Source organism: Brassica napus, chromosome C4 (assembly GCF_020379485.1).
Source record: "Brassica napus cultivar Da-Ae chromosome C4, Da-Ae, whole genome shotgun sequence".
Classification (NCBI taxonomy): Eukaryota; Viridiplantae; Streptophyta; class Magnoliopsida; order Brassicales; family Brassicaceae; genus Brassica; species Brassica napus.
This window is the reverse complement of record NC_063447.1, coordinates 29,783,946-29,799,303: the sequence shown is the minus strand read 5'-3', so window position 1 is coordinate 29,799,303 and position 15,358 is coordinate 29,783,946. Positions and strand designations below refer to the sequence as shown.

At 35.4% G+C, this 15,358-nt stretch overlaps 1 protein-coding gene across 1 annotated transcript; it reads right to left on the bottom strand.

Annotated features, from left to right (window-relative positions):
• Window positions 1-1,784: 1,784 nt before the first annotated feature.
• On the bottom strand, window positions 1,785-4,627 carry LOC106377647. Its single transcript, XM_048753898.1, has 2 exons — window positions 2,720-4,627; window positions 1,785-2,642 (listed from the first exon to the last, which is right to left on the bottom strand). Exons 1-2 carry the CDS (start codon window positions 3,005-3,007, stop codon window positions 1,944-1,946), a joined length of 987 nt encoding a protein of 328 aa, XP_048609855.1. The 5' UTR covers window positions 3,008-4,627; the 3' UTR covers window positions 1,785-1,943.
• Window positions 4,628-15,358: the final 10,731 nt, after the last annotated feature.

Here is a 15,358-nt window from a genome sequence, read left to right as displayed (position 1 = left end):
AGCAATATAATTAGGGTTTACAATGTTTCTAATCGGATCGGCACATATGGTCAACTTGTATGTGTTTTCATTATAAAGATTTGTTTTGATTATTATGAATTTTTCAGATTACTAATGATTGTGTTGATAAATTTTGGCACCAAATAGATTGTGGTATTTTAGTGTCATTTAGGGTATAGGGTTTGAAATCGTTTGTCTTCTTTAGTGTCATTTAAGGTATAAGGTTTAATATAGTTTGTCCTACTTTAATGCCATTTAGGGTATAGATAGGTTTAGATTTCGGTTATGTTTTGATAAGAATTAGGACATCGCATATCAATCATTTAGGGTATAGATAGGGTTTCATATTGTCACCTAAAAAGTAAAGAGAAAGCAACTTCAAGAGTCAAATAAAACAGTGAAATAAGGTAGTAACTAAAGGAGTAAAATGGTAACTAAAAGAGTCAAATAAAATCACCAAACAACAATATACTTCCTACACAAGTCATAACGGAAAGAATTTTATTCAAGTTCCACTAGAGCACTTGAAATTGTCTTCGGGGGAGTAAATTTTGCCATCCTTTCAATAAGGACAGGATCAATAGCAGCTTCCCATAGGTCATAAGCAATCTTCTGCCGCGCTTCACGAATGTTGTTGTCATTCACCAGGGAAAAGTCCAAGCCTAGAAGATGGCATTCAATGTGCTTCAAGGCATATACTCCACAGTCACTGCTACTTTTGTTCAATAAGAAGGGCATTGAGACGTAGGAGACGGTATACTGCTTGACTTGATACTGTCGACTCTTAGAAGACTGAATGGCTTTGACAATTCTAGGGATGAGAACTGCAAATGGCTCCACTGCACCGGGGTGTCTCAGTCCCTCACAGTCAAAGACCTCTATCGACCGAGTAACAAAGTTGACGCACATAGAGATCCAGTGCTTACCAACATTTAGGGGGACATACATGTGGTTAACATCAAGATCCCACATTAGTCTTGTTCGTCCGTGTGCTGGAAGTTCGCCAATGCCGTACTGTCGTAGCAGTCCGCCCACTTTGAATTTCTTCTTGTCCTTCTTATACTCGTTGTAAGAGTTCGTAATTTGATTACTGAACAAGCATGTCATGAAGGCTACTTTATTTGGAAACCATCGCCGCAAGGAAGTCCTCTCAGTGAATAACCACATCATACCATCAATTTCCTGCATAATTTGATAAAAGACTGTAAGTTTGTGTACACAAAATAAAAAAGAACAAGCTAATAACTGACCTTATTCAGGAGCCACTCTGAAGGTCCGACGACACTAGATACTAACTCATTTGTGAGCATAAATGGTCCAATTTTTAGTTCTCTGCATTACAAAATTCAGTATCAAAATGGTAGAATTGTTAAAAAAATTAAAAAATATCAACTTACTTGAAAGTTTTGGTCCAGTCAACAAGTTTGCCCCATAATGCCTCAGGGACAAACACTAGTGAGTAATCGGGATCATGTATCCGGTCCTCAAGTGAGTCCACGTCTTTCAGAGTAGGTGGTCTCCAATCCGCAGGCTTAAACGAAGACAGTGGAGTGGCAAATTCAGCTGGTTCATCACCATCCAGATGTTGTGAAGGATCAAAACCTTTAACATGAGATGCTTGAGAAAGGTTTCCCATGGCTTCTTGTAAAGAGTCTTGGGTCCCCTTATCTACACATCTCGCTGATTTGGTCAAATTCTTCAAAAAATCCATCATTTCATTTTCATCAGTTTGAACATCCTGTTAATAAAAACAAGCATAACATTAATACTAAAAAGACAGTCCATAGCAAAATATAGAAAAGTACATTACAAAATAGTCAATCCCACAAGTCATCATCATTAGTTCATACAAGCCGATATATTACATATTACAATACAAGGACATTACATCAAAAGAGTCGACATAGCAAAATACACAGAGCTTCATTTTTTGGTTACCTCTCTTACTGGCCGAGGGCTACGACGAACCGGAGGAGGATCCACATTTGCAGATGCCTTGCCTTTTCCCTTTGCTGCGGGAGGACCCGTACTATGAGATGATGGTCCTTGGTCTTTTCCAATTGTTGCTGAAGGAGAGAGAATCTCAGATGTGTTGCCTTTTCCCACTGTTTCGATAGACCCTTAAGCTGAGAGACTTGTTCCTTGAGTTGAGCCACCTCATTGGCAACGTTGTCAAAACGCTCATGTATGTCCTTCTGCACCACTTCCTTAAAAGAGTTGAAAGAAGCGGTGAACAAACCTTCAATGAAGGTCTTCATTTCACTAGAGACACCACTGTTGTGTTCAGCCGCACGTTGACAAAGCAGTTGTTTCTTTCGAGACTCGGCACCAGGATCAATTAGCTTGCGCTTGCCTCTTTTCGCAGTAACAGCCGGTTCCCCTGCAACTACAGTCGGTTCCTCTGCAACAGCTGACGGTTCTTCTGCAACATCAGCCGGTTCATCTTGTTCTGAATCAGAAAGGTCCATATGTGCAGGCAAAGACTCAACTTCCCAATCGAAATGCGTCCAGTCTTGTTTCGCATTGATCAATTCAACAATACGACCAACTCTTTCGTCCTTCTTTTCATCTTCCCTAAGGAACTCAGTATCAGCAATCACATCGAAATCACCAGTAGATGATATAAATGTGAACAGCTCTCCCTGCAAGAACAAACAAAACACTAAGCTTACATTGAACATTTATTGAACTCAATATTTAAAGAAGAAATATCAGTTACCTTATCAAAGTGGGACTCTAGGCTGGTGATATCTTGGTAGGATACTTTACCACTACCTTTCCAATTCCTACATCTCATTTTCTTCACGTATTTTTTTATTTTTTTACCCACCATAGAACCAATGTCTGGAATTGCCTCCATAATCCATATCTGAAACGCATATGAGAATCCATCCAACATGTAGCTGTTCTTCGTATGCACATCTTCTCTTGCTCTGAGTATTGATGCAATCAGCTCATCATAAGCGCGAAGACCCCAAGGATACATCCTCAATTTCTCAAAATCCATCACCAAGCGGATGTATTCTTGAGGGATATACTAACCTCACTCTGTCCACATACGACCACTCGTTACACACCTTAAGGAGCTCATCCCTTATAGTATATAAGTTGATCTTTGCATTGGTCTTCAGCGCATTAGCCCAGAACCCCTTATCATTCTTCCAGTTAATGAAGTCTACGTCGGGTTCCTTTTTGTACTTCAATCCAGTCACAGCATAAAATTCTTGCATAGAAAACCTAAGAGGCCTCTTCGCAAAAATAAACCACAGCTCGTGAAGCTTGGAAACCCTGAGCTGCTTGCACATGAAGCTGTGAATAATCTTCCCTGAGTAGATGAGGTTGTTCTCTATGATCGCCAGAAGAGGCACGAAGACAGGGTCTTTCAAAACTTCCTCATACTCATCTTTCAGAGCCACCTTTACCGCCTTCAGAAGCGTCCTTCTACATGTGTTGTTAATCTTATCCATCTACGTCTCAGCACCTTCTTGAAGAATGCGTTTAGGAAACTGGTGAGCCATTCCTAAAAAACATGAATTCCATAAGTTAACAGCGAACCAAATATAACCATCTCACATTTAACTAGTTTTTTACAATTCAAAACTACTTAGAAACACAAATCGAAACAAAATATAATCAACTAGCAAATGTGTTTACCTCTAAAATAAAACAGAGTCAAAGCTACGCACCAAATGAATAACAAAAGATTACACACTATCGACAAATTCAATTCAAATAACAAACTCGATCCCAAAACAAGTATGTAAAATCGATGTCTAAAGCATGTCAAAGTCATTAGCTTTTTCAAGTCTATTATGAATTCTAAACCTTAATAAAGCCGATACCAAACAAACTAGAACTCAAAATCACCTCAACAACAAGCCAATCTCACACCCCACTCAACCACATTCCGCCTCTGAAAACCATAAACTTGTTTCGATTTGTGTTTTAAACTAACTATCTATCTAGTACAATTTGTAGTACATGCAAATAAACATAAAGAACAAACAAAAAAAAAGCAAAATCGTAAAGGGGATTTCAAAGCCTAACCTTCAAATTGTCAGAACCGAGATGAAGGAAGAGCAAAAGAAAACAACTGTGAAACTAATCGTCCTTAATCGGGGAGGAGAAGCTACTCCCGAGCTTGAGCAGCTTCGATCGGCGGCGGCGGCGGAGATAAGAACGATAATCTAACCGGTGGCACTAACAGAGGAAATACGCAAGAAGGAGGAGGGAGAAGCGATGTGACTCCTCGTTGAAGCTCTCCGACGAACCAAGAATCTCAGAGGCGGAAAGTGTCGCCGGCGAGAAAGAAATCGTCTCTCGATTGGGAAAGAGAGTCGGAGAGAACGGGACCGAGAGTTGGGAAAAAATTGCCCTATTTTTATTTAATTAAGTATTTCCTTTTTAATTCATATAGTTTTTAAAATTTTATTAATTATATTATAAAGAAAATGACAAAACAGTAGATTCACAAAGTATTAGTTCTAAGGGGACAAGAATTAATTCTATACGGACAAGGTTAGAGAATTTAGTTCTAAGGGGACAATACTTTAGAGATTTAGTTCCATATTGGCAAATTTCCCTTAAAAATACCCCTAAGTTTTCTAACTTATTTACACTTTCATGCCACTGAGAATTAAATTAAACTACATATTTTAATGCTTGTTTTTTCCAGTTAAATTAATGAGTTTTCCTTAATCACATTTAAATTTAATGTCATTAAATGAACCTACCTATTTTAATACTTGCCTTTTCCAGTTAAATTAATGAGTTTTCCTTAATGAAATTTAAACTTAATGTCATTAAATGAACCTAAAAATACATCATATTTAACGTAGCTTATTACGGACAAGTACGGCCCAATAATGAACTTGAATTTTATTTTTACGAAAACGTGAATCACTTGACTTATGTAATATTTTAAATATATTAGCTACAATATAACAAATGCATATAACCTACCTATACTTTAGTTTGAAATGATCATGCTCAAGTTTTATATAGTCAACTTACATCATGCATCGATCGATGTACAATAGTCAAACCACATATAGTTTTCGTTTTCTTAATAGGATGTATCAACCAACCAATCATCCCACTGATTTTCTAAGCTTTATAAAAAAAACAAATCAATACATACAAACTCAAAATCCAATATCTTATATTAATCAAAACATAATATCTTCAAAGTCGAATCTTTAATGTACCTATTAAATATAGAAATTGTAACCATAATTACATTAATTATAAGAATAGATTTGATTCCAACCAATTGATCTATTACTTCGGTAATTGATTTGGTTGCAGAAGAGCAAACAATAAATTTAAAATTTATAAGAATATAAAGATATAGAGATTCCAACCAATTGCCTATATTTGCGTATGATTTTCGCATAATAAGCTTCAAATTGAACATTGAAAAAGATAGAGAGATTTTTTTTAATCTTTTACCGACACAGAACTTAAACAAAACGAAGAGTTAAAGGTAATTTTTTTTTGTTACACTTCCCGGAAAAAAAACGATTACAACATAGACTTTCATAATATGACCTTTTAACATATTAATGTTATGGACATTTAATAATTATCTTGACAAAAAACAAATACTATAAATAATTTATTATTAACAAAAGTATGAAATTATTTACAATTTGATGACTAATTCATCACCCTTTTTTATATGTTAAATTTTTCATAGAAGTTTAAAAATCATTTTATTTTCTTTAAACATGTATAACTAATTTATAATCTTTTATGCCATACTTAGTCATGATATAATATTTCTTCATATTTTACATTAATAACCATTGTTTTTATATATCGTATACAATTCTCTAATTACGGTTATTTGTTCAATTTTGTATATGATTTCGAATATTCATCATAAATAGATGGTTTAGTAGGGGTTATTGGTTGTTGTATTTTAATGGATTTGAAAATCCGAACTAAATATAGTGTTATTGGTTCTATGATTTTCAAATTTGTATTAAAGTCATGTGTTATTGGTTTAATGATTCATAAATTCTATATCAAATCAAGTGTTATTCAATGGTACGGATTTACTAATATATTTGATTTAATAATGGATTTGAATGGATTTGTTTGGATTTTTTAGTTAAAAATACAAAGACTCAAATCCGAGGAAAAACCTCCGGATTTGCATATTTTACTTGGATTTATAAATACTATATGGATTTCTAAATCAATCAAAATATATAAACCAATAACACCTCCTTAATATGCCAAAAAAATTATTTACTTCGTCAATATAATACATCAAATATTACAAATACATCATTTAGATAAATAAATAACCATAAAGCGAAAATTCATACCCGCGCGCTAGTTATCGAATTAAAAGATAACGCAACGCCTCTTTGTATTTAATATTTATGTAAGGATTTTTTTTGGTAGAAAATATTTTTTGTTAAACATTTTGTATGTATATACCTAGCATTTATACACTTTCCTTTTTTGGTAATTAGTATCACTGTACACTTAACCATTAAAGGAAGATAATACAATGCAATTGTCTTTTTCAGCGAGCTCAAAGCCATTTATAAGATTGTTTGCTTCTCCAACTCTGCTCTCTCACTACTTTGTTTTTGATTTTCTCTCTCTCTCTTCGCACTTAAGTTTCTGCTTTGTTTATTCACCAATGGCTACTTTTTGTAAGGAATATTTCCTTTCCCTATTATATGGTCTTATAGTTATCCGTTTTCTATTGGAATATTGCTATTCCTTAATATATTTGGTGACCAATAAAATTGGAAATAAATGAGTAATTCCTAATTTATCTCTACTTTGATGGACGGTTGAGATTAATCTAAAGGAAACTCTAAAGAGGAATTAGGTCCTCTCTCCACCTATAAATACATATCTTTAGACCATCATAAAAATATCCTAAAAGAAACAACTAACGTTATAGGCGAGGCGAGAGAAACCTAAGAGTTCCTAAGAAGAGATTGAGATGTTCATCTTTCATTCAGGATTCAATCCATTCAGGAAGATTCTCAGGCAAAATGAATCCAGGTAACTCTATAAACATTCATATGACTCTATTATGTGATTAACCTAGATGTTTAAAGATCTTAAGGTTCATGTAAATTTAACTTACATGTGGTATCAGAGCATGGTTATGAACATATGTTTAATCCATTAAGAATAATAGATCTATAAACTTGATAATTGAAATTGATAGATATGAGTATTAAGATTTCTAGATCTGCTTATTATGAGTTTTATTTTCGTATGTGTGCGAACTTTGTGCATCTGAAATAATTATTTTTCTGTTTATGAGAGTCGTGCATAGTTTGTGCATCTAAGTATTATAATTTACTGTTTAAAAGAATCGTGCATAGTTTGTGCATACCCGAATTATAATTTTCTGCAGTACAGAATCCGTGCAAAAACGGTGTTCTGCAAATTAGGGTTTTTCCGCAAACCCTTTTCCGTGCAAATTTCGGGATTATGTAAATTAGGGTTTCCAAAGACCTATCCTGTAAATAATGATTCGGGAAGTTTTTGTGCAAAATTGATAATAATAATTGGTCTGTGCATAATTAGTACATCATGTTTTGTATATACTGCAGAATCGTTTTGCACAGAATTCGTACAAAACCGATTTTGCACTTAAAGTTATAAACTTTTCTATTCATAATCCGTATAGAAATAATTTATATACTAAAATACAATTAGTACAAAACATTATTTCACATAAAGTGCTTATTAGGGTTTAGATATCACCACAGTGACTTTACCTTAATAGTTGCAACTAAAAATCATTATTTAAGCCAAGTTTTTTATCTTCTTATGAATTATTTAGTTACCTACAGGTAGACTATAATCATGAGAATTGATTAATTACTTAAGAGCGTATGTATTGTGTAAACTAAAGACATCCACATATGATTTGGTTTGAGTAATTCAATACATCACTCAATAATGGAATGATTGTTATCGTGAAAGCTAATGATATCCACAGATAACTTAGTTTGAATAATTCGGTACATCATTCAATAAAGTTTCATGAATCTGTGACCTTAAATGAGATTGTGATTCTCACAGGGACATTATAATTTCTTGTCATATACATTCAATTTTTTCGTGTTGATTAAGTTATGAAGCCTAATTAATACTTGTTCTATCTCTAAAATGCAGCAACTTCTTCCGCTAGTTTGTCATCTATGGTCTCTTCTGTCCCCATCTTCATTGGAACCAACTTCTTCGTATGGAAAGAGAAAGTTGAGTTCACATTAGGTGTACTAGATTTGGACTTGGCACTTCGTGAAGAAGAGCCTAGCCAACTCACTAATGATAGTACTGAGGAAGAAAATGCTTTCCATAAAGCGTGGGAGAAAGCTAACAGATTGAGCATCATGTTCTTAAGGATGACAATAGCTAGCAACATCAAAACTTCCCTTCCAGTTGCAGAGAAAGCTAAGGCTTATCTAGCGGCTATAGAAGAACGGTTTAAGACTGCAGAAAAATCCCTTGCTGGGAAACTTATGGCAGATCTTACAACCATGAAACATGATGGCACAAGGTCTATACATGAACATTGCATTGAAATGACCAATCTTGCGGCTAAGCTAAAGGGTTTAGGAATGAGTGTGGATGATTCATTTCTTGTCCAGTTTATCCTAAACTCTTTACCTCCTCAGTATGGACCATTCCAAATCAATTACAACGCCATTGTTGAAAAGTGGACGTCGATTGAATTGGCTAACAAACTGGTCCAAGAGGAATCAAGGCTTGGTCGTGAAGGTATTAAGGTTGCCCACTATGTCCAAGGAACTGGACCTAAAGCTGGGAAAAGACATCAACCAAGTCATAAAAGAGCACCACCCAGGATTAATGATTCTAATAAAGTCAATGAGAAGAAGGCAAGAAAAGATGACCGATGCAACTTTTGCAAAAAGTCTGGACACTTTCAGAAAGATTGCCCTAAAAGAAAAGAATGGTTTGAAAAGAAACGTAATCCTATGGGTTCAATAAGCTTTTTCGAATCTAACTTTGCTCATGTTTCTTCTGATACTTGGTGGATTGATAGTGGTGCTAATGTACATATAACTAATTCCTTGCAGGGATTCCTTACAACCCAGACCATAAATCCAAGTGAAAACTATATACTTATGGGGAATCGAGACAAAGCGCCAGTTGAAGCTATTGGCACTTATCGTCTCATTTTAGATAGTGGATTTTATTTGGATTTATTTCAACTCTTTATGTTCCATCTATTTCCCGTAATTTAGTTTCAGTAAGCAAACTTGATTTGGCTGGTTTTAAGTCTTCTCAAGGAGATGGTTGTTTCAATTCATTTCTAAACTCTAATAAAATTGGTTCTGGAATATTAGTTCATGGTCTTTACAAATTAAATTTGTCTGATCAAAATTATGAAATACATCTCACCCTGCAAGATAAACGTAAAACTAAAGCATGTGCGAATGATTCATATTTCTTGTGGCATAAAAGACTAGGACACAATTCTAGTGAAAGAAATTGGTAAAAGATGGAGTCATACCGAATCTTGATTTTACCAACGGTAAAGAGTGTGTAGATTGCATTAAGGTAAGCAAACTAAACACACTAAAAGAGGAGCCACAAGAAGTACACAGCTTCTTGAAATCATACATACAGATATTTGTGAACCTTTTGACGTTCCAACTTTTGGAGGTGAAAAGTACTTCATTACTTTTATCGATGATTATTCACGTTATTGTTATCTCTATCTATTGCATGCAAAGTCTCAATCTGTGGATGCTGTACAAGTATTCATTATTGAATTTGAGAGACAATCAGATAGAAAGGTGAAAATCATTAGGTCATATAGAGGTGGTGAATTTTATGGCAGATATGATGAAACAAGACAACATCCTGGACCATTTGCCAAACTTCTCCAGAAATTAGGAATCGTTGCTCAATACACAACGCCTGGTTCTCCATGGCAGAATGGTGTAGCTGAAAGGCGTAATCGTACTTATATGAGAATGGTTAGATCCATGATGACTCATGCTAATTTACATATATCCTTGTGGATGGATGCATTACGAACTGCAGTCTATATCTTGAACCGAGTTCCTAGCAAGGCAGTTCCAAAGACTCCTTTTGAACTGTGGAAAGGCTGGAAACCTAGTTTGTCACACCTCCAAGTTTGGGGATGTCCAGCTGAAGCAAGAATATACAATCCACATGAAAAAAAATTAGATTTCAGAACGGTCAGTGGTTTCTTTATTGGTTACCCTGAGAAGTCTAAAGGATATAGATTTTACTGTCCAACCCATACTACGAGAATAGTAGAAACCGGTAATGCCATATTTTATGAGAATGGTGAGATTAGTGGGAGTGATAAAATTCAAGATGTGATCATTCAAGAAATTAGGGTAAATATCCCTTTACCCTTAGCTCCGAATGTTGGGAATCCTCCTGTTGTAGAACCGTTGCACAACGAGGAAAACCAGTTGAATGATCCACCACTCCTTAATGAAAATATCGCCAATAATGAACATGAAGCACACGAGGAACCAGCATTAAGAAGATCAACTCGCGAGAGAAGATCAACTATTTCTGATGACTATGTGCTTTATCAAATAGAATTTGGAGAATGAGATTTAAAAGATCCGGTTTCTTATTCACAAGCCATGAAAGATGTTAATTCTGATCAATGGATCGAGGCCAATAAAGATGAAATAGACTCAATGGTTAAGAATGAAGTTTGGGATGTTGTTCCATTGTCTGAAGGACACAAAGCAATTAGGTGCAAATGGATCTATAAATCCAAGCTCGATTGTCATGGCAATGTTAAACGACGTAGATCCAGACTTGTAGCCAAAGGGTATAATCAGAAAGAAGGCATTGATTATGGTGAGACTTTTTCACCAGTGTCTAGAAAAGACTCTCTCAGAATTATAATGGCATATGTAGCTGAATATGATCTTGAGTTACATCAAATAGATGTGAAAACCGCCTTTCTTAATGGAGACTTAGAAGAAGAAGTCTATATGCGTCAACCTGAAGGCTTCATAATCGAAGGTCAGGAAGATATGGTCTGCAAATTGAAGAAATCAATATATGGACTGAAACAATCTTCGAGGCAATGGTACTTAAAGTTTGATGAAACCATTACGAAATTCGGTATCAAAGAAAACATTGTGGATCCATGTATATACCTCAAGATCAGTGGGAGTAAGTTCATATTTTTGGTTTTGTATGTTGATGACATATTATTAGCCAGTAATGATCTTGGTTTATTACATGAGACTAAGAGTTATCTCTCTGAGAACTTTGAAATGAAAGATATGGGTGAGGCATCCTATGTGATAGGAATTTAGATATTCCGTGACAGATCACTAGGAATATTGGGATTGTCTCAGAAAGCATATATTGATAAAGTTCTTGAGAGATTCGGCATGATGAAATGTTCTTCTAGCATTGTTCCTATGCATAAAGGTGACACGCTTAATCTTAAGCAATGTCCGCAGAATGAAATGGAACGTAATGAAATGCAAAAATACTCTTATGCATCTCTTGTGGGAAGTTTAATGTATGCACAGGTTTGTACCAGACCTGATATTAGCCACGCAGTTGGCATGCTGGGTAGATTTCAGAGTAACCCAGGACTCGCTCATTGGCAAGCTGCAAAGAAAGTTTTGAGATACTTAAAGGGAACAAGAAACTACATGTTGACATATCGAAAATCAACACATCCACAGATGGTTGGATTTTCGGACTCAGATTTTGGTGGATGCAAAGACTCTAGACACTGTACTCTCGGCTATGTGTATCTCCTTGGTGGAGGTGACATCTCATTGAAAAGCCAGAAGTCAGAGTTGATATACACATCCACTATGGAAGCTGAGTATGTTGCATGTTATGAGGCTTCTATTCAAGGAACATGGTTGCGGAATTTTGTGTCAGAATTTGGGGCTTTGAGTTTTGTTGACAAGCCTCTCACTCTTTACTGTGACAATCAAGCTGCAATCTTCTTCGCTAAGCATGATAGGATATCTAAGGGAGCCAAGCATATGGACCTCAAATATCTATCACTGAAGCAAGATGTCAAAAGAGAAAAGTTTGTCATTGAACATATAGGCACTGAACTTATGGTTGCAGACATATTTACAAAAGCTTTACCTCCAAAGACTTTCATGAAGTATGCTGAAAGTATGGGTCTTGAGGATAGAGCCTAATGTTGTTTGTTTACGATTAGCCTATGTATGACAATGATTTGAGCTCTTTTATGACTTTTACATCTTTTATATATTCTGTTTCCAATGTGCACACACATTATTGTTGGTTGGATTTATGATAACAAAATGAGTCTCTCGTTACAGACATTAAAGGGACCATTACGATACTCCTACTTCCTACTTATGTTTATGGTCTAACTATGAAGGTGGTCAATGCGGTAGTACATGGAAGGGATCATGTTGCAGAATGATGTGCGACCGCCATGACTCTCATTGATTACTAGATTAGTCAAGACACTTATGATGACCAAATGAAAAAAATAAAGTTATAGCATATTATGCCGGCCTTATGATTCCATAAAGAAAACATTAGTGGATCTCACTAACGACCAAGTGGGAGACTGTAAGGAATATTTCATTTTCCTATTATATGGTCTTATAGTTATCTGTTTTCTATTGGAATATTGATATTCCTTAATATATTTGGTGACCAATGAAATTGGAAATAAAAGGGTAATTCCTAATTTATCTCTACCTTGATGGACGGTTGAGATTAATCTAAAGGAAACTCTAAAGAGGAATTAGGTCCTCTCTCCACCTATAAATACATATCTTTAGACCATCATAAAGATATCCTAAAATCAACAATTAACGTTATAGGCGAGGCGAGAGAAACCTAAGAGTTCCTAAAAAGAGATTGAGTTGTTCATCTTCCATTCATGATTCAATCCATTCAGGAAAATTCTCAGGCAAAATGAATCTAGGTAACTCTATAAACATTCATATGATTCTATTATTTGATTAACCTAGATGTTTAAAGATCTTAGGGTACATGTAAATTTAACTTACACTTTTTGGAGGAGGTTGCTGAAGACATTGACGATCCCACACATCAGCCAAAGCACGAGGAAGCCCTTCTTCACCGATGCATCTTCTTCTTTCGCTGAAAGACTCAAAAACGTTCCCAAAGAGTTCCCCGCTACTCAGGCCAAACGCGATGCTTATCTGGTAAAAGAACAAACTTTGTTTCTTGGGCATCTTGAAAATCTGATCATCTTTTTCGATGTTGTCTGATCAAATCTGTCTTGTGTTGTAGCTCATTGGAAGAACTTCTCTCGTGTTTATCAACAGAGTCACTGAAGGATGTAAAGCTTATATTGCAGCCAAGCAAGAACATTTCCAGCCTACTTGTAGCATCAAAGACAGGTGATTGTGAACGCATAATCTTCTAAGTAACTTAGGCCTTGATTGATTGGTAGAACCCATAATAAAGCAGTAATAATATGTTATAGATGCACTGTAATCAAAAGTTGTATGCTCTCATTAATATTTTTAATAAAATGATTGATAAAACAGTAAATGATTCATATATAAAATTATTATATTATCACCACAAGAAAACACTCCGAATTCCGACGGAGCTTCCGACGGACACCAAGGTCGTCGGACATTTGCGACGGAATACTGACAAATTTCCGACCAAATCCAAAAAAATGAAGTCGTCGGAATTCCGTCGGCCATTTCCGACGGAATTCCGACGACATACGGTTCGTCGGAATTTTCCGACGACTTTTCGACGACATTCCGATAAAAAATGTAACCGTTGTAGTCGTCGGAAGTTTGTCGGTATATTCCGACGAATTTCCGACGACATTCCGATTAACAGCAAAGTCGTCGGAATTCCATCGGTATTTTCCGACGGAATTCCGACGAACCATGTGACCGTTGCCGACAAATATATATGACCGTTGTATAGCCGTTTGAGATTGGACAATACCGACGGAATTCCGACGGACTGCTTTACATCCGTCGGAATTTCGTCGGAAAGTCGTCGGAGGTCCGTAAGCAATTTCCTATAAATACAACCCCTCCTCATTCAACTCATTCACACTTCATTCTCTCTTCATTCTCTTTAGTCATAACAATTCCGTGAAAATCATGTCTTCAGAAGTTTATTATCGTTCGTGGATGGATAAACCTCATTTGGATCCGAACACCAATTTGCTTACGGAAGAATACGTTCAAGGAATTGGAGAATTAATGAGGCTTGTTCAACAGCAACCGGATGCAAAAAGTGGTATGTTAAGATGTCCCTGCTCTTCTTGCAATAATAATAAGGTTATAAAAGAATTTGATGTTTGGACTCATTTGTATATGAAAGGGTTTTCACGTAATTATAAAGTTTGGTACCTTCATGGGGAAACTGGTTATGAATATCGTAGTACTAGCGAACCTCAGCCTGTTAGTGAACCTCAGCCTGATATTAGGTTAGAAGAATCTAGAATGGATATAGATTATGGTGTAGGTACTGAGCAGATGGTACATGATCATTATAGAGGGGAAGAACCAAACCCCGAATCTAGGAGATTTTTTGACATGTTGGATGCAGGAAAACAACCTTTGTATCAAAATTGTAGAGATTTGGATTTTGCATTTAGAAACTTGAAATCAACACCCTAAACACTAAGTCGTCGGAATTCCGTCGGAATTTCAATTTGCCCGGGAGAACCAAACCGCTTGAAAATTTTCGCGAATTGGCATTTGGTATATTTTAATTATACCGACGGAATACCGACGAACCCGTGTCCGTCGGAATCGTCTGATATAATAACCCTCCTCCTTCTTCTTTCTTCGTTATCTCCGCATCTCTCTCTCTAAATTCCTCTCTCCACCGGCGATTCCTCTCTCTACACCGGCGATTCCTCCCTCTACACCGGCGATTCCTCCCCCAAACCCTAAATCATGTAAGAATCATCCCAAACCTTCTTTAATCTCAATTGTTTAGGGTTTTGGATGTTAGATCTCGGATTTTAGGTTGTTTGATTGATAGTTTAGGATATATAAGTTAGGATTGTTGTTTGGATTGTTGTTTTAGTTTTTTTTGGAACATTTTTTGATTTTTAAAAACGTTTTTTGATTTTTAAAAACGTTTTTTGATTTTTTAAAACGTTTTTTTTTTATTTTTAAAAACGTTTTTCAAGTTTCCAGTAATGAAATATATATAATAAAACGTTTTTAAAATTTTTTAAAAATATTTAACAACATTTTTCTATATTTATAATTTTTTTATAATTTTGTATACATATATATATATGTAAATCATGTATAATAAAAATTTTAAAAATTTTTATAATTTTTTATAAGTTTCCACTAATAAACTATGTATAATA

Excerpts from the sequence above, each read along its gene's own strand:
- LOC106377647 (XM_048753898.1), bottom strand. The coding sequence starts at position 3,007 with ATGGATTTTGAGAAATTGAGGATGTATCCTTGGGGTCTTCGCGCTTAT. Across the intron at positions 2,643-2,719 it reads TAGAGTCCCACTTTGATAAG|GGAGAGCTGTTCACATTTAT; the intron begins GTAACTGATATT and ends TTGTTCTTGCAG.